The sequence below is a fragment of the Thunnus thynnus genome, chromosome 7, assembly GCF_963924715.1.
Source record: "Thunnus thynnus chromosome 7, fThuThy2.1, whole genome shotgun sequence".
NCBI lineage: Eukaryota > Metazoa > Chordata > Actinopteri > Scombriformes > Scombridae > Thunnus > Thunnus thynnus.
Window position 1 is genome coordinate 5,550,972 of NC_089523.1, and position 21,313 is coordinate 5,572,284.

Below are 21,313 nucleotides of genomic sequence, written 5' to 3' on the forward strand. Positions count from 1 at the left end.
AAGGGAAGCGCAAGTGGGTTCCGTCATGCACACGCACATACTAACACATATATGCGTCACACACACATTCAATCTACTGGGCGGGTACTGGGAATGTCTGAGGCAGGATGCTAAGTCCAGGAGGAAACCCTGTCCAGACCAACCCTCTCTCTCTCTCTCCTTCTCTGTGTGTGTGTGTTTGTGTGTGTATGTGTTTGTGCAATCTTAAAAACTTGCATGCATTGCCATCAGTTATCCAATAGGAGTCAAGAGGAAACAACAGGATGAACTAGACTACTCCCTTTACTGGTATTCTAGGATTACACAAATTCTAAGTCTTTTTGCCAAATAAAGACTTTCCAAAAAATCTAGAATGTAAAACATTCATTCAAGACATAAACGTGTCCACCACACACATTTATCTTCCCATGCACACACACACATCAGTAAGACAAAAGGCACATATCCTCTGCATGTGACATCCATCTTGAGGCAGGCTGCACTCCATATCCTCTCTATGATCCCTCAACCAGAGTGGTAACATCCTCTGGTAGCAGCGAGGGGAAGCTGGCCTCACTGTGACTCCGCTCTGACACCAGGTAACACCCAACCCCAAACCTCTGCGCAGACGCTCAAACCCTGCTTCCTCCGTCAGGTAAGAGTTGAAAGTTTTAAAATATGGTGTTTCTTTCCATGTGCGTGTAAGACAGCTACAACAGCTACGTCTGTGCTTTTCAGGGAACTCTTGGGATGATCTTCTGGGCACATCCTCTCTCTGCTTGACCTAAGGATTTGGCAACGCTCCGGAGGGAGACATTTTTCCACTGACACTCCCAACAAAGTGGAAGAGGGATAGACAGCACAAATCAAGACAGAATCACTTTAAGAGAGGGTACGGGAAAGAAGAGAAAAGGGAATGATGATGGAACTTAAGATCCAGCTGATCCCAACGGGGGAAATCATCCTTTCTCCGGGGATGAACGGAGAAAACTGCTGCCACAACTGCAAGGTCAGTTCACACACTGTGGCTGGGTCCAAGGCCAGGTCCAGAGTCAGATTTTTCCACTCATCCTTCATTCCAGTGGGTAGAAATTGAAGCTGACACAGCTGAGGTTACAGGGTTCATCTCCCACAGGGATAATGTTGAGAAACATTTACATATTTGAACTATAAATTGCTTCAGAGTTGACTGTCTGACATGTAAATTGCTTTGATAAATCAGAGCAGCTGTGGTTAGTAAATATGTTTGTCTCGTTTGAATCTGAGTAACGCTCTCAGAATTATTCACAGTTAATTATACATGTAAAGATGGACTGCCTCTGTGGACTTGTAGAGAGAGAAAGAGAATGTGATATAAAAATTTCATTTACATAAATAGGAAGACAACATTTTGCAGCACAACTACATTTATCCAGATATTTATCAGTTCGGTGTAACAGAATGATTACCAAGAGAAAAGAGACTTAAGCTGTTTTGTCATGCTGGAGCTGAACTTGGCAAGAAGTTTTTAGAGTTGAAACACGCAAAAGGGGTTTACCCTGAAACATTCTACAGTGATCCATTTCAGAGTCTATAATGTTTTCCTGTGGTGAATTTTCATATTCGTTTGATTAACTGAACACACAGGACAGCAGGATACTTTCAGTACAGCTGTGAGTTTGACAGCATAAAATGCTATCAGTACTGCAAGTGTCAGTTTTTTTGAGTTCCCACAGACTTGAGGAGCAAAGGTTTCTTTATAGAGATTACATTTTGGTCCAATATTCATGTCAATAAAATCTATTATAGAAGAGGCAGAGATATTGGTTTCTGCACCAGCTGAAGTGCAACCACACACTGTAGCATTTTGTGCAACAGGCGCGGTCACAGACACGCCCCACTATGCCTGAAATAGTTTGCTAGCAAGCTACAAGGTTATTCCCACATTACTAGCTTTTGTGCAAAATGAATCACTTATTTAAAAGACAAGGCACTCTGAAAGAAAAAGAAAATTATGACATCTTATTTTTAAAAATGCTTGGAATGCATTGAATACAGCAATATAACAGTATAAAGTGCATTTTTCCCTTAATGTTAGGTTTTTTAATTGAATTTTGAGCTTTTTGAACATGTATATAAAATAAATATAACCACGAAACAACAACACATAGGTAACACACACACACACACACACACACACACACACACACACACACACACACACACACAATCGAAAGAAATGTAAAATAAAAGTCATATGAGAGGCATCCTTTTACTATCGCTATAACCATACAAAATATTAAAGCTTCTATTATCAATAATCAATAATCAATCATTAAATTAGCAATGGCCTTTTTCACATATGCCTTTTTGTTATATCATAGGAGGAAAAGCAGCTTTAAATAATTCCATTCAGTTTCAGGGTCCTGGTATTGTTCATGCTGGTTCACTGTCACACTGTCACGTCTTACTGGGACACTTGAATGTATGTAACACAGGCATCGTTAATGTTATTAGTGATACGTGCTTTTCCTACCATGACAAAATATCAGCTGAGGTGTCACTCATAGTGACAAACCCACTGAGAATTATCACTGGACTCTGCAGTTCTCCTCAGCTCTGTGGAGTTTATAAGCATCTTTCAGCTTATTGTTTTGGTTTTATGGCCCACAACTTTACTGTTTAGGTTCAGTCACCGTCTTCATGAAGTTAGTGACAAACTGATGAACATAGTGGAGCATTTAGCAGCTAAGACAGAATTGTAGAGCAAAGAGTGAATATTTGATTTACATTCAGCGGGTGGACAGAAACACGACTCCAAATCAATGCTAATGTTGCTCCATGTCTGCTGAATGTGCAGACAGGCAACTGTTCGCTAACAAGTTTGCAACTGAAAAGGTGATAGTATGTCAGTTGTGTTCACATCTTGTTTCCGCTGCCCCCAAGTGGCTAAAAAGTTGATTAGGCTTAATTCAGGATTATAGCCTGCTGGGTCTAATAGGATAATTTTAAGGAGCTTTCACAACAACACAATGTAGCTCGAACACAGTCTGAGATTATTTGTTTCCTAATTGTTATACTAAATAAATAAAATATTTCCTCACAAAATGTCAGCATTTTAGGGCATGACCAGAAACTATGAGTCCTACTTTACACATTTCACAAACAGCTGAAATTGATGAGATGACCCTCTTAAGGTTGGTCTTTCAGATATATATGACTTTAAACTGTGCAGTGTCAAGCGACCTACCATAAATTAGACTTAAGACAAGTACAAGTCTGTGTAAAAAGACCCACAAATTGATATATTAGATGTTTAGATGTAGGGACTTGAGAAATGTGGTCATAGAAAGTTTGCTGGATAAGTGACTGCTGGACAACGATTGACTCCAAACTAGTTGTGATGTCATAAATAATACTTGTAGGTACACTGAGATTTAAGGTGACCTCAGAGAAACTTTCCCCCTCCAGCAGATGGATGTGAAAACAAGCTCTGCACGTACATCATTCTGCACAATGAAGCTCAAATATCCACCTCACAATAAGCAAATAGCATTTTTGAGTTGAGGGAGGCTTTAAAATTGTGATTATGGCAAATAGGCATCTAAGTATCTGTTTGGCCCAGTGCCCTAATGATCTGCAGAAGAATTCTAAGTGCCGTCTCAGAATAAAATTGTCATATAGCAGTTTATGGGATGGGCTAATGACAGGGCAGTATGTATTTACTGATGCTACTGCTCTATTTGCCTGGTATTTATCAGGATTACAACAGTTTCAATTGTGTAAATCTTGTTGCCCTGTAAGGATGACTGCATGACATAGCCTGTAGCTTCTGCTGTGTTGCCATGGTGATGTTTCCATGCAGGGATTAAAAGAGAAATCCATAGCTGTAAAACATTTTGACATGTGTTACATACTGTACTGCATGCTCTTGGCTTGTGTAGGAGGGTAGTAATAAAGACAGCTGATGTCTAATATCTATACAGTATCTAAGGAATGAGGGGAGTGGGCTTTTTAAAATCAACCCTCCCATGGTAGAAGGCACCATTTGGTACAGTAAAGCGTGGGTTGACACAGGATTAGGATGTGTAGTAAAAGGAATGTGGTGTGGTTAATGCAGCCTGCTTTGTGCTGGTCAGTGATGACTGGGGAGGTGTGGAATGTACTGTAGCCTGGATGGGAGGAAACGACAAAGACATTCCAGCACACTGCTTCATTTTTTTTCTCCCCCCCCTTTCCCACATTCCTCCAAGGTCAAATCACCCTGTGTCTCTGAATGTGTGTGCAAGGTGTGTGTGTGTGTGTTTATGTGTCTGGGTCATCAATTGTTCTTTGAGCTATCACCGAAACCCTGTAACCTGTGTTAGTCATTTGGCATCAAAACTTTGAAAGCAGGTTATCTGCTCTATTGGTTCACATACTTTTCTGACATGTTTTGCTGGACTTATTATATTATAAACAGAAATGTCGATAACAAATTGTATTCAGGTGAAGTTCTGGGAAGTTAAACAATGGCAATATGGTGGAGTTAATTTGTTCTGAGGCAAAATGAAAAGGTAAAGTGTGTGTGTGGCTACATTTTGGGAGCGCTTCCTGGTTTTGGTTCCACAGAAGCAGAGTAGGGAGGGTAAAGATTCAGATGTAGAGGTGGCGGGTGGGTCGGCGTCCAGTACAGTCTGTCTGTCTAACATCGCCTTGTCAACAGGATACAACCTGCGTATGTGTATGTGTTTGTGTGTCAGTGAGTGCCATTGGTTGCAGGCTGTTCGATGCTGGATCGATCACTCCCCCCTCTGGCAGTGCTGCCATATTACAGTCCAGCTCAGGCATTGACAGCCAGCTGACCAGCTGGTTGAGGTCACCTTCACATGGACAGGGAACACGTTGTGTAACTCTGCAGTAATATCTGATCTCATGAAGGCTGTTGTTGAGTGATTTTGTTTTTTTCTTTTCTCAACATGCAGTATGCTGTCCAGACTTTGCCACTAAACAAAGCCATACTAGTGGCGTTGCACCTACCGCAGAGGACGCTGAGGTCATGACCTTAGAGGTTACCAGAGGTTCAGCTAGAGTTTGAGCACTGCTGTAAAACCTCTTACCATGTAGCCACTCTCAAGCTCTGTCCTTATGAATTCCTGGGAGAGAAATAATGGTGAAAGTGAAATAGTTTCTTAGGTTGGAACACCAAAGAAACCAGATGGAGGCATCGAGACTCCATCTGCTTTAGAGAATACTGTTTTTCCCCTATAGTGAATATTTGATTGCAGGAATTATAAGTTCTGACACAATGAAAGATTTCATTTTAGTAAAGAAAAAAGGTCTTCTACTTCTCAGCTCAAAACTGGAATCCATTGCCTCACCTTCACATTGCTTGTGACTAGGGCTGCTGACGATTGTTTTTGTTACCAATTAATCTCTTGATCATTTTCTTGATGAATCGATCAATCATCTTATCTGTAAAATGTCAGAAAAAAAGTGAAAAATTAGCATCATGATTTCCCAAAACCTAAGTCAACATAATGTATGTTTTATTCAACCAAAAGTTCCAAACCCAAAAATATTCAGTATATTATCATATATAACATTTGAGAGTGAAATTCTCTCATTTGTGCAGGAAAAACGACTCCAACCATGAATTGATTATTAAAGTAGTTGCCAATTAATTTTCTGACCGATCAATTATTGGATTTATTGTTTCAGCTATCAGATCTATCTATCTATCTATCTATCTATCTATCTATCTATCTATCTATCTATCTATCTATCTATCTGTCTGTCTATCTGTCTGTCTGTTTGTCTGTCTAACAGGAGACTGGACTCTTCAGTGTGGGGAGGAGCCCTGCAGTGCCAGTGTGAAGGTGCAGTGGCAGCTTTACTGACGGTAGAGGGTACGAGAACTCTTTGGAGCAGTGTCATGCATCCCTGTAACTATATTAGGCCACTGGGTACACCCTGTGTGGAAGACATAAACGGATTCCTACCGGTGGCTCTAAACTCCATTCAAATATCTGCTTATTTATTTACATTTTTACATTTGTGCGCACTCACAGTTGAATGTTTGGTTTGAAAACTGATGATGGGTGCCGATATTTCCATCTGGCTTTTACTAACATGTTCAAGGTGTTAACTTGTGGTCATTTCGGTGTGTTAGTTTGCGGATAAGTATCAAAAAAACAAATGTCTACATTCTTGAACACACTTTGGCTTTGATATGCCGGGATCTGAAATGTGTCTGTATATTATTACACATTAGCACGGCACGAAAGGGGCTTTGTAAAGGGGATTTATCTAAACACGGGAAGTTATTTCTACAGGACTATTCAAAGTATGTGAAGGAGACCTGAGGACAGCTGCATCTTTTACTATTAGGAGATAACAAGTCTGCCGTGAAGAGTGTTTGTAGAGAAAACAATGACGACATGGTGCACGGCTTGGCTAAAATAAACCATATATCACTCATGCAGGAGCTGTGGGGATGGGCTCTTGGTGAACTTCCTGGTGTTAAGAGTACAGTGACAGAAAAGGAAAGGGGGAAATTACCACACCACTCCCATTGAGGGTTTAGGGGAACTGAGCCCTGACAAAACCATAGACTCGGTATTTTCATAATAACACTATCTATCATGTCACCACTGAGATATTTAATATGAGTAAGTGTCTGTGCAATATGACTATATCGCTGCGCCACTAGAGGAGGTAAAGTCCGCTCTCAAGGCTACAGCCTGTGGAGCCAGAGTCGGGCAGAGCTTCGTAGTGGGAGCGCGCTGGTCTGGACTGGGAGTGGTGGGAGTGGTGGGAGGGTCAGGACAGGAGAAACCCGGCAGGACACCAGCCACTGACAGTCTGGGCTGACATACACTCACACCGGAGGGACTGACTGAACTGAATATCTCCACAAGTCTGTCTGGAGGGAAAAGCAGTGAGCAGAGAGGAGAGACTACCACAGCGCATTTGACCTCGGCTGTTTTTAGGTATGTTTTATTAGCGCCTATCTTAACGTCACTTAGCGCGCGCTCTCTTTTATCTTGCTAACTTAACTTTCGTTTAACGCTAGCTAAATTACTCCGTCATGACAGAGGTGTTGTAACTTATTCCTCACAGTTGTGACATTTGGAAAGTTCTGCAGAGTAATTTGTGACATTGCAGCATGCTTTGAGTGACTGACTGAGTGTGAGTGGGCTGAAAGCCTTGATGCGTGGAAAAAAAACGCTGTGCCAAATGTCGTTTAAAAATGCAGCATTTTAAAGCGGCACAGACTCTCAGCGACTGATTCACGCGGTTAAACACACGTTAATACCTGTGAGAAGTCAGTGAGAGACACTGTTCAATTCTGCATATGTTCAACACGTTAATATGTTATAACTTTGACAATATTTAAACGTTTGTACGCGGCAATTTCTGGCGTCACTGCCTAGTTTGACACCAGCTATAAGCGATTTTTCGTGCGGTAGAAAGGATTGTTGACTAACCTAGCTAAGTGTAGAAGCTGTAAACTTTCTTTAAATTCTGACTATAATATATGCCGGTGTAAAGACTTGGTGCTAGCCATGGTTTCTGAACATGTGTAGCTTCAGTTGCCGGTTACCAAAGAAGCAGAAATCACTTTTTCTGTGTGGTTTTGAGTGCAGTTTGGTTTAAGGTTTCCACCGTTACGTGTCAGTAATGTGTGAATTGGCCAACTGACGTCCATTGAAGGCAGTGCTGTGAACTTTTAGCCACGTATTGATTTGGCGTGTAGCCTACAACTTCAGATCCTTCAGGTTGGGCTTGTCTTAATATAGAAACCAGACAGACACAGATTAAGACACTTAATTAAATAGCTAACCTCACAGCCTGTTACACCTGTGGGGAGAAAGCTGCTGTGAAGTTACTTTATGAGTCTGTCAGGAGGGAGTGGAGCATCTGTTGTTTCTCAGGGTAACACACTGTAAGCCATAATCAATGTTGTTGGGATAAATTAATGCTTGGTAATCTTCTCAATTATAAGGATATCAACCACTAACATTAAGGCTGTTTTCCCTGAAATTTCCATACAAAATTGGTTAATTTTATGACATCTACCACCCATCCCTTGTGGCAACTGTAAAAGGGGCTGGACTTACTGACTTTCAAGCTGTACAGCTCTGCCTGAGAAAGTGTCACAGTGGGTGACTAAGGCTGTGTCAACAAGCCTGTCCACCTGTTAACTCAAAGGAAGCACCTGGCAGGCGATGCAAACTGTACATGCCCAAACATAAGAACACATGGTATAAAAGGGTGTGAAAGCTAAAATATAATACACATCCTTAGCTTTTCTCCTTGGAGAAAGTGCCCCCTTTTTGTCTTATAATCTACTGATCTTCATCCTGATAATGTGATTACCCACCCAGCAGGGAAGGAGAAGTAAAGTAGCTTTGTACTGTACATCAGGAAGATCCACGCCCGGATTGAAACCAAAAGAGAGAAGTGTGGAGAAATGTCCAGCATTGGAGGGATATTATTCAGGGGTCAAGCTGCTTAGAGCAGCTGACCTGTTGCTTCAAGGTCACCTGGAGGGCAGGACCTACCAGTGTTCAATGGCTGCCTGCAGCTGCTGTACGTTTGATATAATCTCCTTTAAGTGACAGCTCATTATTGGAGATGATTAACTTTGAAGCAGGGCTGCGTAGTGTAGCACAGACCTTCACAGAGGTCTGATTTAAGAAATTCTACAGTGCTGAATGTTCAGCATGCATAGTCTACAGTGTGATTTATCCAAACACACATCAATGTGCTGTTGTCAATACATTTTTCCAAAGCGGTTCCCTCTGCTGCATACTCTCTGGTGAGATTTGTTTCCGTTAGACTGATGTGGTGCAGATGCTGAAGATTTTTCCCTCAGTGCCTCTTGGGGCTTTTTTTAATCCTGATGGGCTGGGTTTTGGTGATATTTCTGGTTCGCGGCTGTGACAGAGTTGTGGTGAGAGTGGTGTTGGGTAGTTTGGGGTTAGAATGAGCTTTTACCCCAAATGTCTCCCTGCTTCTAAATGGATAGGCATTTTCCTTTTGGCTCTGTATGCTCATGTAAACACAAACATAATACAAAAAAGGGCTTGTGAAATGGTTTTGTCTTTGTTTTAGATTATTAAGATAATATTAGAATAGCCAAGAACAAAGGCTTAGGAACTTATTTGTCCAAATTTTCTTTGTACTGAATTAGCTTGTAAAGTTTCACAGATTTAGTAAAAGTTGATTTACTGGCTCTGTCTTGCTGCGTGCCTCTCTGGCTGATCACATACCAGTCTGACTTTGCGTCATAATGTCACAGTAGTTGGCAGTTCCTTATCTTACCAACACCATAGTTTAAGGAATGCATCTGCTCAACTAGTAAACCAATAAAATATGGCGAAATGAATCTGTTGTTGAATGTGCAAGACCCCATGAATCCCCCATGGACTCCTGGAGGTCCCTAGATCCTACTTTGAGAACCACAGCTCTTTATTTTGGCAGATGTAGGAACTGCTGTTGACAGGGTGAAGGTTTTCCTGCTCATTTAGTCTCTCTGCTACATGTTGGGTGGATCCTGGGAGGAACCCATAGGATACACCTGACAGCCTGGCTGTTAGCCAGACCTCCACCATCATCTCTGTGGCAGGAAGGACTCTCACACATACATGTAAATTCACACACACTCATGTACTTGAACTGTGTTGTAGGAAATGCTCAGCTGGGGATTTGCTCCCACTGTCATGACCTTTTGAGTGTGAACCTGCCTTGTCACGCTGGTGGCTGCTGAAGAGAGTTTACTCCAAATACAAATGAAAAACATGGGCAAAACACTCTGCCACCTCCGCAAAGATGGATGGAGCTTCAACTCCCGGAAGTAGCATCTCCATCTTTGGCAATGACCACAAGTGGCAGGGTTCATGGGTGGGAAGCCAGTGAGGGATTGTGTCCTTGTCACTGCACTTGTGACTCCCACTGGTTTATCAGCCTTGAAAAGTTATTCTAAAGTAGGAGAAAAAGAGAGAATTAAGGCACACGTGCAGTTTTTTAAAATAACAAGCTATATATTACCATCCCTTCATCATTCACCATTGCTGTAAATGTGGGAATGTTTAGTTTAGCTTTAGTTTGCGTGGGAAAAACTGCACTCCATACCCTGTCGAGATAAGCACACCAATCCCTCCATTTCTAGATATTAAAGAAATAGTTTGACAGTTAGCTTAGCTTACCATTTTGAACAGATGGAACAAATAAGATATAGAGTGAATTAGTGAGCTTTAGAGGTGCTGGTAGGTGGGTTTTATTACCTTCGGACAGATCCATGCTAGCTGTTTGCCCCTGATTCAGATTTTTATGCTAAGGTAAGCTAAATGCCTGCTGGCTGCAGCTCTCATACTCAGCGTACAGACACAAGAGTGCTATCGATCTCCTCATTTAACTTTTTTAGCAAGAAAGTGAATAAGCATATTTCCTGAAATGTCAAACTATCCCTGTAAGATATATTACCTTTTAATGGGAGAAGTGAGAGAGCAAGCAGGAGTAGATGCAAGCTGAAGTTATATCTTCCCACTAACTTGCACGACTCCACATATACATTCTAACTAATGGGTTATACAGCTGTTTCTTGCCCTACACATTAAGACAGTCATGCCTAGTTTAAAACCTGGCATCTGTGACTACAGTATGAACCCAAGCATTGAGATATGGTCAGGGCTTCGGACATTTTGCTCTGATAACATTAAGCACAGATATAACAGTAGACTAAGCCAGGAATAGGACTGATAAGGTCCTAATGCAACAGCAGACTCCAGCACAAAGTGTATTCACGGCCTTTGTGCTTGTTTCTTAAGACGTTGAAGGGCTGGGTCAACATGATTTATTGAGGGCAAAATCAGATTTTATGTCTAAAGCTGCTGATAGTTGAGATTTAACATTTTCACATTTGACATTTATAATATTTGACACTTTGACATTTGTATCATCATTATACAAACATTTCCTCCAGCTGCGGTTATGGCAATTCTCCATCAGAGGTGGATTACACAGACAGGCGGCGTCTGATTTATTTAGACTAATACTTTTCCTTTACTCCTTGTCTATTTCCTGCGAGAGAAGACTAAGCAGTGACGCTGGTTCTGTGATAAATACACGGAGTAAGAGAAATGATCCAATGTTAGTGGTATGCGCGGGATTTTGGGGAGTTTGTTTAGAAGATCACTACTGCTGATAAAGGCTGAGAGCAAATGGGAAGTTGAGTCAGACACTGAGATGGGATGTGTCGGAGACGTTGAATGGGAACGGCTTTTGATCTATAGCTTTGCTAGACAGACAGTATGAGACACGGAGATGCAGATGCAATGATAATGTGTGCATTAGAGCGTGTTCTAACATTTGCATGTTTGTATAGTAAGCAGAGATGTAGTGCCAGTAATCTAAACAGCTGCACTGGAACAACTTAAGAAGCTGCAGATTTTTGTGAGAGATCACAGGGTGAAAACTGTTTGAGATCTTTTATCCAGAAATCTTTGAATGGTTCAATCAGTGAAGGTGTATTTATAGACTTTGACATGAAAATTAAGACTTTTTTTTTTTTTTTTTGCTCATAACTGATCTGTTATGAAACATTAACCTCTGTTTTTACACTGATTTTTTTTTTTTTTTTTTTTTTTTTAAATGTTTGGGTTAATCAGTGTTAACATATGACTAAAGCTGCAATGATTAGTCATGTGAATATTTAATAGTTTCTTTTGTCCTCTGTGAAAGTAAACTGAATATCTTCGGGTTGTCGATTGTTGAAGAGGACAAAACAAGACATTTGAGGTTGAATCTTGGGCTTTTAGAAGCAGTGATCAACTTTTTTTCACCATATACTGACATTTTATAGACCAAACGACTAATCGATTCTTTGAGAAAATAACTGACATCTCAAGTAGTGAGCATTACTCTCTGAACTGCTGTTCCACCACAATGCAATGTAGATGTTTTTACACACTCGCTTAGTGCAGCTTGAAGTGCAGACTTGGCTGGAAATTATGCAGCAACACTTGGTAATGTACGAGTATCCAGTAGAGTGGAAGTAATGAGGGTGTGTGTGTGTCTGGCAGTGAGTCAGACTGTGTATTACCTGTATGTTGACGACTCACAGTCTTGTGTGTGTGTGTGTGTGTCTGTACAGTATGTGTGTGTGTGTGTGTGTGTGTGTGTGCCTGTTTAGTTTTATCCTGCTCCTGTGGGCAGCTGCTTTAGCTTATTCCATGCGATTCTTTCCCACATCCCAAAGCTAGTCCAGCAGTAGAGCCAGCCCCGCCCTGCTGGGAATAAACGTTATGAGAGATTGAGTCCTGCCTCTCCTCAGTATTACAGCACAGACTGCCTGTGGGACTGGAAACCACCCTGGAAATGAGTCAAAATCCACGCCAGCCTCATTGCCATTTTTGTACATGCAGTGTGACTGCAGGAGCTGGGAAGTCCTCAAATGACTTGAATTTGAATGCTTATAAAAATAACATTAATAAGTCTTTTTTTTGTTGTCATTTAGCTATCATTTCTTGCAGTTGAAGTGTCTTTAACTTGACAAAACTGTGTAGAATTTAAGAGCGCTTGAAGGAATGTTTGGTCGCATTTTAAAAGTCTCTTTGGCTCCATCTTCGTCCCTCCTTTTAGTCTGACAGGATGAAGTCACAGTCATCTGAGGACAGAACCGCTCATTCATGTTTACTTACCACAGTGCTGACTAGCTCTCTTCCTAATCCCGTCCTGTTCATCAGTCTCACACACACACCTTCACCTGCACACCTTCAACTCAGATTAACCCGATAATACAAGATATCCAGTAATCCTTTTTTCATCTGGTCTTGCATGTCTTCACTACACCGCCGAACCAGAAGGAGAGGAATCTGTGCGTGAGTGTTTGTGTGTGTGTGTGTGTGTGTGTGGTGCGGGTCTGTTTTTGAGTATTTTACTGGGACACTGCACAGTTTTCCAGAAACCTATTGGACGTTACTCAAGTTCTCAACGCCATGTTAGTTATAACAATAATCTACGTACAATTATAGACAAAGATGTTTATTTGAATTACTATTAACGTGACTCATTGTGTTCAGCCTTGCCTCCCACACACACGGAGAAGGTAGGTGGTCTGAGAAATGAGAAAACACTCTCCTCCTAACTCCTCATAGTTGTGTAAGACATCCCAAAATATACCCGTGTAACCTTAGAGAGCAAAATATTTGAGCTACCTTGTTCACGTCTTAAAGCCAACATACCCTTCATGAAGGATTTGTGTTCACCTGCTCAGTGTGTCTCAGCATGTGTTTGAAAATCCCTCTTCCATCCACATCCATCCTTGTAATCATGACAAACTGGCCTGAGCCCTCTGGATCCTGTACAGTACGATACCTGTAATTACATCAATCACTCTCCCGCGTACAAACCTGTGATTTTCCAACTGCCTCCTAACTATACCGTCAGCGCCGAAACACACCCACCCTCCCTGTGTTTGCTGCAATACGACACCAAAAGCAAATCTCAGTGTTTGTTGAAAGAAGAGTGGATATGGGGGTGTCTGTGTTTGTGTTGGATCGATGCAGGACTCTGCAGGAACATTGGGACATCTTAAGGCCACTCCTACTTGAGTAGAATTCAACAGGCGGAAATAATCACCAAGTAAATTCCTCTTCTTATCGCTCTACTCAAACCCATTTAAGCTGAGATATGCTCTATTTTTTTGCTATTTTTAACATGCGTATCTCTTCCTCATGTCAAATGTGTTGAACAAACTGAAAAAGCAAGAATGAGGAGGAGGTGGAGAGAAAGGGGCATGCATGTTTGCACCAGGAGAAACTGGAATCAGGTGACTGGAAAAAAACATGGGAAAGACAACTTGGCTTTGATAAAAAAGCACAAATGGGCTTGATTGGTTGACTTAAATTCTATTTAAATGCAGTTTATTTTGCCCTGTGGTTGACTAATATTTGTATTATCTGGAAAGTTCCTGCTGGAGCACCTTAAACTTTTAGGATGTTAAATGCACAATGCATTTATTTCCATCACAAATTAATTACAGATCATCATTTTCACTGTGAACTTATTGGGCCAGTCATGCTTGTTACAGTTAGATAAAGAATTTACTAACTGCCTTTTGACTGCACATTTTCTACATATTTAGCTTTATATTTAGCCAGGTTAAACCAGAAAGTGACACAATGATATTCATTAGTGTAATATGTGAAATAGAAGCTTGGTGAAGTAGAGGCCGTTTGCAGGGCTAGTTGGTGAACTACTGTAGCTGGTGAGCTAATGGCTAATCTGCTAGCACCCTGGGAACATGCTAGTGCTAGTCAGTCATAACATTTATTTCCAAGCTTCTATGTATTTTCTTTTTACTGTCATTTAATACCCCCATCCATTTTGTTCTCAGGATTATACACCTCAGGGGAAAAAGCTTTCTCAGTCATCTAGCTTGTTAGCTCAGTCACTGACAGGATAACTTAATATAAGTGGAACATTTGTACCATCAATTCATAATGCTCTAAAAACCATGCCTCTTTGTGAAGCAGTTTATACAGAATATTTTTTTAAATCTGTCTCCATTTTGGACTCTCCAGCTTTCCGTCCCCTCAAAGGCCGGCACCGTCAAGTTGACCCGTTGGGCAACTGAGTGATTTCTCATGTCATCAGAGTTGGACTCAACTTGAAAAATTCATTCCATCAAAATGAATAGATTTCGACCGGATGTAGCCGAGCCTTTAATCTAAGCAACACATTTGTTGTCAGCTTTTAAAATAGGACACAAACTGTATATTGTTATTGGAAAGAAGTGCGTGTGTGTGTGTGTGTGTGTGTGTGTGTACACTGTGTTTTCCACAGCCTTGACTAGGTGGACAATACAGCAAACACCAGCGCCCTTGATTAAGACTATGAAGGCTTTCTCTCTTGTTCAGTACCTTTTTGTTAACCTTTAACGGAGTCTTTCCATAGCGCTTTGATATGTAAATACAGTACGAGCAGGTGCGGCCTTGGACTTGAGGAGAGAAAAGAGAGAGGGAGAGAGAGGGATTGATAAGAAGGTGTGACATGAAATAAGTGTGCGAGGTGGTGGAGTAGGAGGTAGAACGTAAGAGATTGCGAGAAGAGAGGTGTATAAATAACTTCATCATCTGTGCTGTGAGGTTGAGAGAAGGAAAATAAATGTGGCATGAAAACCAGATGCCAGCAGAAAGAAAAGAAAGGAGCGTATAGAGTGAAGGAATGCAAACACGGTTGATGAATGAGATTAGGACGACTACTACACACTAGGCTTCGACTGATATGGCTTTCTCAAGGCTGATACTGATATCCAAGACAATATTAATTCATTATCTATTCCTGCTTATTGCTGATGAAAGTCAGAATATGCCGGTGTGTATCCCAGCATGCACTGGAACCTAAGCAGCGTAACACCCTGGACGAGTCAGCAGTCCATGACAAAGTTGACACGGATAGTAATGAGTGTAAAGGCCTTGTGAAATCCTTATCAGAGCGCTCTCTCTCTCTTGCTCTCTCGCTCTCTCTCTCGCTCTCTCTCTCTCTCTCTCTCTCTCTCTCTATCTCTCTCTCTCAGAGCAATCCCTCTCTCTGTGCTGCATTAGTGCTGTGTGAGATCCAGGTTGCTGCAGCGTCAGGGTCAGGAGGTTAATGGTTCATCTGTTTTGCAATCTCTTCCAGATTGGGCTGTAAAAGCTTTTTTCCAAAAAAGCACTTTGTAACTTTGTTTTCAAAAGTGCTATATAAATAAAGTTATTATTATTCAAGCTGGACAGTATCTGTCAGGGTACAGGGTTTCATCAGGTTTAGAAAGTCTGAATATGTTAAACTGACCTGTCTTATCTGATGCAGTTAAGTCATGAACTCAATATCAAAGAAATAGTTTGACATGCTGCTTATTTACTTGCTGGCCAAAAGTTAGATAAGAAGATCAGTGTGTGTTTAAAAATGAAGCCACAGCTACAGGGAGAAACAACTAGCATCCGGATTGAACAAAGAAGATATTGCATTTAAATGACTGAGCTTTAGCGTTCTGGTATCTTTGGACAGACTCAAGCTTTCCCCTCGTTTCCAGTCTTAATGCTAAGATAAATAAATCACCTGCTTGCCATGGCTTCATATTAATGGACAAATATGAGAGTGGTATTGATCTAATCTCAGCATAGATGTGAATAAGCGTACTTCCCAAAATGTCAAAACATTTTGGTATTTTTTGGCATTTTGTATTTTTTTCTTTGAGAGTAGAGAGTGCAGAGATGACAGGAAATTAACAGAGAGAGATGGAGACGTTCAGACCCCGGCTATTGTCAAGCCAGGTGTTGAATATAGTTTAACATTTCATTTTTTTTACTGGTAAAACAGGTCTTTGTAGGATTTTAAAACATGATAACATACATTACGTGTTTCACATTTCACATATCTGTCTCCTCGGTGGAACTGAGAAGATGCAGTTGTCATTGAATTTATGTATTTTTGTCCTCAACACAGCTGTGAGCCGCATAACTCCATAACAAACACAGATAATCAAAGCTTACCATCTTACATACCCCATCAGCCCTGCCCAGTCTAACTATGACAAGTGCATGTGTGTGTGTGTGTGTGTGTGTGTGTGTGTGTGTGTGTGTGTGTGGGCAGGCGGTCTCCTGCTGTTTTACAGGGAGAGTAGGAACAACTGTTGGTTCAAATCCGTCCCCGCTGGGATTAAAATGTTGTCAGGTGTGGCACTATAGGGTGAAGCTCACAGTAGACATTCTTTACAAGGTATTTCACTGAATTTGTGTTCTTGTAATACGTAATTTAAAATGAAAATCTCATCATGAAATCAAATTGTTAATCTTATATAATGTCATAGTGTTCTGTCTTCAATTTCAGACGTCAGTATAAGTTTTTGCAATTCAAAAATTCAAGTTGCCATGTTATATTTTAACATATTGAACACATGAATATTGAGTCAGTATAATTAATATAAATGGTTGAAAATATGACTGAGAAGGATGTCGGTTTCTATAAGCCTCTATACATTTAACCTTGTATGCCACCGGCTACATCTATCAACATACTGGCATACATTTATATCATAATACATCTGACAATTCACCTAACACTTCTATATCCTGTCCATTTCTCCCATGCGCTGCCACTTCCCCCACTCAGAGAATGCCTATTTGTTTCTGGGTCTCAGGAGACAATAGTCATACCAAGCAATGCGTAACGTTACATCATTCTCATGGGGGTGGCTAGGAGGATGGCGTGTGTGTGTGTGTGTGTGTGTGTGTGTGTGTGTGTGTGTGTGTGTGTGTGTGTGTGTGTGTGTGTGTGTGAGTTGTCTGCTCACCGCTGGCTGACAGTAACCAAATGAACAACGTATAACAATACTGCGTGTGTGCTGCTGAGCCATTTTTTTCTTGTTCCAGTTGCGTGATTTTCACTAGAGCTTGTGTTTATGTGTTTTTCTCTGTAACTGGACTATCACAGGTGCAAATGAGGAGTAAAATTAAAGTTAAAATTAGAGCAGGATTCAGCAGAGGATGCATGTTTGGGGATAAGTGTAACCAGTGGAAGATTTACATGTGTGTGTGTGTGTATATTTTCTATCTCAGCAGCCCAACCCTCGGTAATAAATCTCTGAGGGGATTCCAGAGATGTTGCAATGAACAAAAGTGTCTTCTCCCTAAGTGTGTGTGTGTGTGTGTGTGTGTGTGTGTGTGTGTGTGTGTGTGTGTGTGTGTGTGTGTGTATGTGTGACCAAACTGCTGAGCCATCCCTCTCGTGTGGGGAGAGGGTCTGTGTTAAGTTACTTTCTCTTGAGATTCCTCCCATAGTTCAGGCAGTTCACACATAAATTCCAGTTCATTTGTCAGGTTTAATGTTAGGTGGATACTGACATGTCAACAACACTTTAATGAGAAGCCGATGGCCTCCGAGGAGAAATCTTTCCAAACTGTCGCACTTCTTTTGAAATCATCTCTGTCTATTTCGCATTTTTCAATCTTTTCTACAAATATGCCCCCAACCCCACCCCCCTTCTTTTCTCCATATGCTCCCTCCAGCCCCTGTGTATAGACAGCTGACCACTTTAATGACTCTGCTGTACTGTATGTGTGTGTGTGTGTGTGTGTGTGTGTGTGTGTGTGTGTGTGTGTGTGGGGACTGCTACAGCCCTGTCCCGGTGGATGTAAGGAGAATGTGGCTGCCGTTATCTCCTCTATAGATGAAGGCCCCCAAAAGCTAGAAAAAGAGAGGAAGATGATAAAATAGAGGCATAGATCGAAGTCTCTGAAAGGATGTCTAGTGGGAAAGGAATGTACTGTATGTGCAGTGTCTGTTTGCGTTAATTGTCGGGTTTTGTTTAGCCCTGCAGCCCAGCTGTTAATAATGTCTAATCAGCAAAGAGGAAGTGCTTGGAGTAAACAGGAAATTCACTGTTTGGAAATTTAGCATCTTAGTTCAAGCTGTTATAATACCACACAATAACTGTAGACTGGATACATGTCGCTAGAGCCAGATTTGTTGCCATCAGTCAGATGTCTGATGAAATACTTCCTTATTTACCTCGTGCAATCCAGACATTATTGGCTATAATTTTTGTTTGGTGGTTTAACTAACTGGTGTACAAGAGACAGAAGACAGGAGGAACAGGAAGAGGAGGAAGAGGAGGAGGAGGAGGAGGAGGAGGAAAATGCTAAATTGCTTTCTTTAAGAGAAGTATCTCAATTTTAGGTTTGAAATAGCAGAAAACAGATGTATTGCATATTAAAACGTTATTTATTAAACACTTAAAAATAGCATTTTGACCATCATGAGACAATAAAACTCCAGATTCTATCAGCTGAGTTTCATAAGGCAGAGTGGGTTAGGTTTAAAACCGTACCCTCTCTTCTGTCACATGTCACAGAATTCACTGAATCACTGAACAATATCCAATTTTTAGTAAAAGGATACTATTGTAATTGCAATTTTTGGAGGTGTAAATGTTGTTGACAATTATCAGTGTACATTATCAGTTGCTAAAAGTTCAGACCAGTCTGTATTGGCCCCAGAGTCCATTGTACTGGTCTGTATCATGGGATGGGCTGCATAGTTCAGGCAGGCCAGCATTGTTTTAACATACAGCTAAAGCTCTTCTCCATATAAGGCCTGCTGGGTATAAATAAGACCAAGAGGCCCTCTATCCATAGGGGAGGATAACAGTCGAGTCGAGATGTGGAAGAGAGAGAATAAGAGGGAAAGCAGAAGAGAAAAAGAAAGAGATAAGAGGACAGCAAATTGATACAGGTGGAAAGAAATGGAGAAAGAAAGTGAAGGATAAGTAAGAGAGTAGAGGTGTAGCAGGGTAGATATGCACTGCAGCTAGAAAAAATGGGTGGGAATGGGGGTTGGAGAGGCAGAATGTTCCCAATGTTTTGAGTTCCTTCTCAGCAAGTCACCACCTGCCCCGATGACTGGAAGGGCCTGTCGACTGTAGGATAGTTTTCTCTCACCTCTGTCTGTATGAGGGCCAGTAATGAATATCAGGAGTTCAAGACACTTTGCAATCCTCGCTTCAAACGGGTTAGTTTAGGATTCAGACTTGAGTTTAGAGTTAAGATTAAAACTCAGATCAGATAGTCAATAGAGAGTATCCATATGTACAGTATCAGTCAAAAGTCTGGACACACCCTCAGTCCCTTGAATGAGGAAGTGTGTCCAAAACTTCTGACTAGTACTGTATATCAGGAGTTGTGTGTGTGCAGCATTTACCTCAGGTATTTCTGTAGTCTACTACTTGCACCACCTTTTTTCTTACCAGTTTCTTCAGTCTTGTACTGTAGTGGAATATTTTCTACTACTGTAAATAAAAATTTGAAGCCGCTCATGTGCATGATTTGAAAATGTTTCTGTGCCCCCCGGTTGTAGAATCAAAAAAGACATGGTCTGACCCCTGGACGCTGAGATAAAGGGGCTAAAATCACAGACTGTACAAATTCTCATCATGACTGTATAAATAAAAACTTTTGTTATTAGAATAAAGATGCTATAATCACATAAAAAAATCAGCTCATAAGGGCTAAATGTTTTCAGGAGATCAGCATGAGCGCATTTCTATCCTGCAGACAGCTAACTTATTCATGTTTTCCTATTATTCTTGCTAAACACTTGAGCACACAAGTCACGATGAGTAATAGAGACGCTAACAGCGAAATGAGGTAACAACGTTTATCAGCTGTGAAACTAAAGAAGCTGAAGTGCTATGCAGCTCCAGGCTACATTAGCTGCTGCTTGCATGACACACCCAAATCTCTCACCCAAGTGTCGGCAGTTGAGTTGCATTGTGGGTAATGTAGGCCAGTAGGTGCCAGGTTTTAACAAGGAAGAGCAATGTGTGAAATAAAAAAAAAGACAATATCTCTGATTCTGCATTGACTTTTCCTACTGTGACATGTCAAAATGACTTCCATGACAAAAAGGCCTATTACACAGTGTATCTGACAATATAGAACCACTCCTGTGCATGAAGGTAAACTCATCATAAGGTGTCAGACCTGTTGACCTCGTACTGTGCCTGTGTCACACTTACAACACCAGCTGAAAAAACCAACAAGTTTGAAATAGACTGTCCATTTAGAGAAGTGTTAGTGGTTAGAGCCTCATATCAGAGGTTATTATCAGTCTGAATATCCTGTAGAAGAGCCATTAAGCTGCAGCCGTCCAGTAGCAATGGACACACAGCTGACTTCCATTCATCCACTCAGAAAGACCCACCGACAGGACCTGAACGCCTACTCAATTCAGCCCAGGATTATGCTTTTATGGAAGACGCTAGACACTTTAGGAAATGCCTGCATGACCAAACTGCTGCCACAGTGGAAAAGTGGGTGTGTGTATGTGTGTGTGTGTGTGTGTGTGTGTGTGTGTGTGTGTGTGTGTGTGTGCAGGACAGGGAGTGTCTCCATATTTGGTGTGTGTGTGTGAAGTGAAAAAACTACAGTCCATTTTCCCTTATTAACTTAATTTCAAGCCTGCTGCTTCAGCCTTTTGTCCACTGCTGTTCAGGTCTGACTCTCACTATCACGTCCATTCACAGTGGAAACATCTCACTTCGCTATGGTCTGGTACACATGGACACACACACGTACACACTAACACACACACGCACACTGTGGTGAATCACTTAACCCAGGGTTGAGAGGGCAACGAGAGAGAGACACATTAAGTAGGTTACACAGAGAGAAACGGGAACAGTTAGAGTTAGTTTGAGTGTATTTGGCCCCTGGGAACCCCCTTGTGTCAATATGGTGCTGGGCCACTATAAGCTGGCAGACAGCTAGTTATGTCAGAAAACACACACACACACTCACACACATACCACACACACACACACACACAC

At 41.3% G+C, this 21,313-nt stretch overlaps 1 protein-coding gene across 2 annotated transcripts in view; it reads left to right on the forward strand.

The window, feature by feature from the left end:
- Positions 1 to 485: 485 nt before the first annotated feature.
- Positions 486 to 21,313, forward strand: part of LOC137185678 (unconventional myosin-Ic-like) — a 60,570-nt gene continuing 39,742 nt past the window's right edge. The window contains exons 1-2 of one of the 2 annotated variants that reach the window (XM_067593968.1): positions 486 to 634; positions 718 to 988. In XM_067593968.1, the coding sequence (XP_067450069.1) occupies positions 896 to 988 (93 nt within the window). In that variant the 5' untranslated portion in view covers positions 486 to 634; positions 718 to 895. Of the gene's footprint in view, positions 635 to 717; positions 989 to 6,551; positions 6,930 to 21,313 lie in introns of those variants that run through there. The other variant, XM_067593971.1, reaches the window with a different exon arrangement.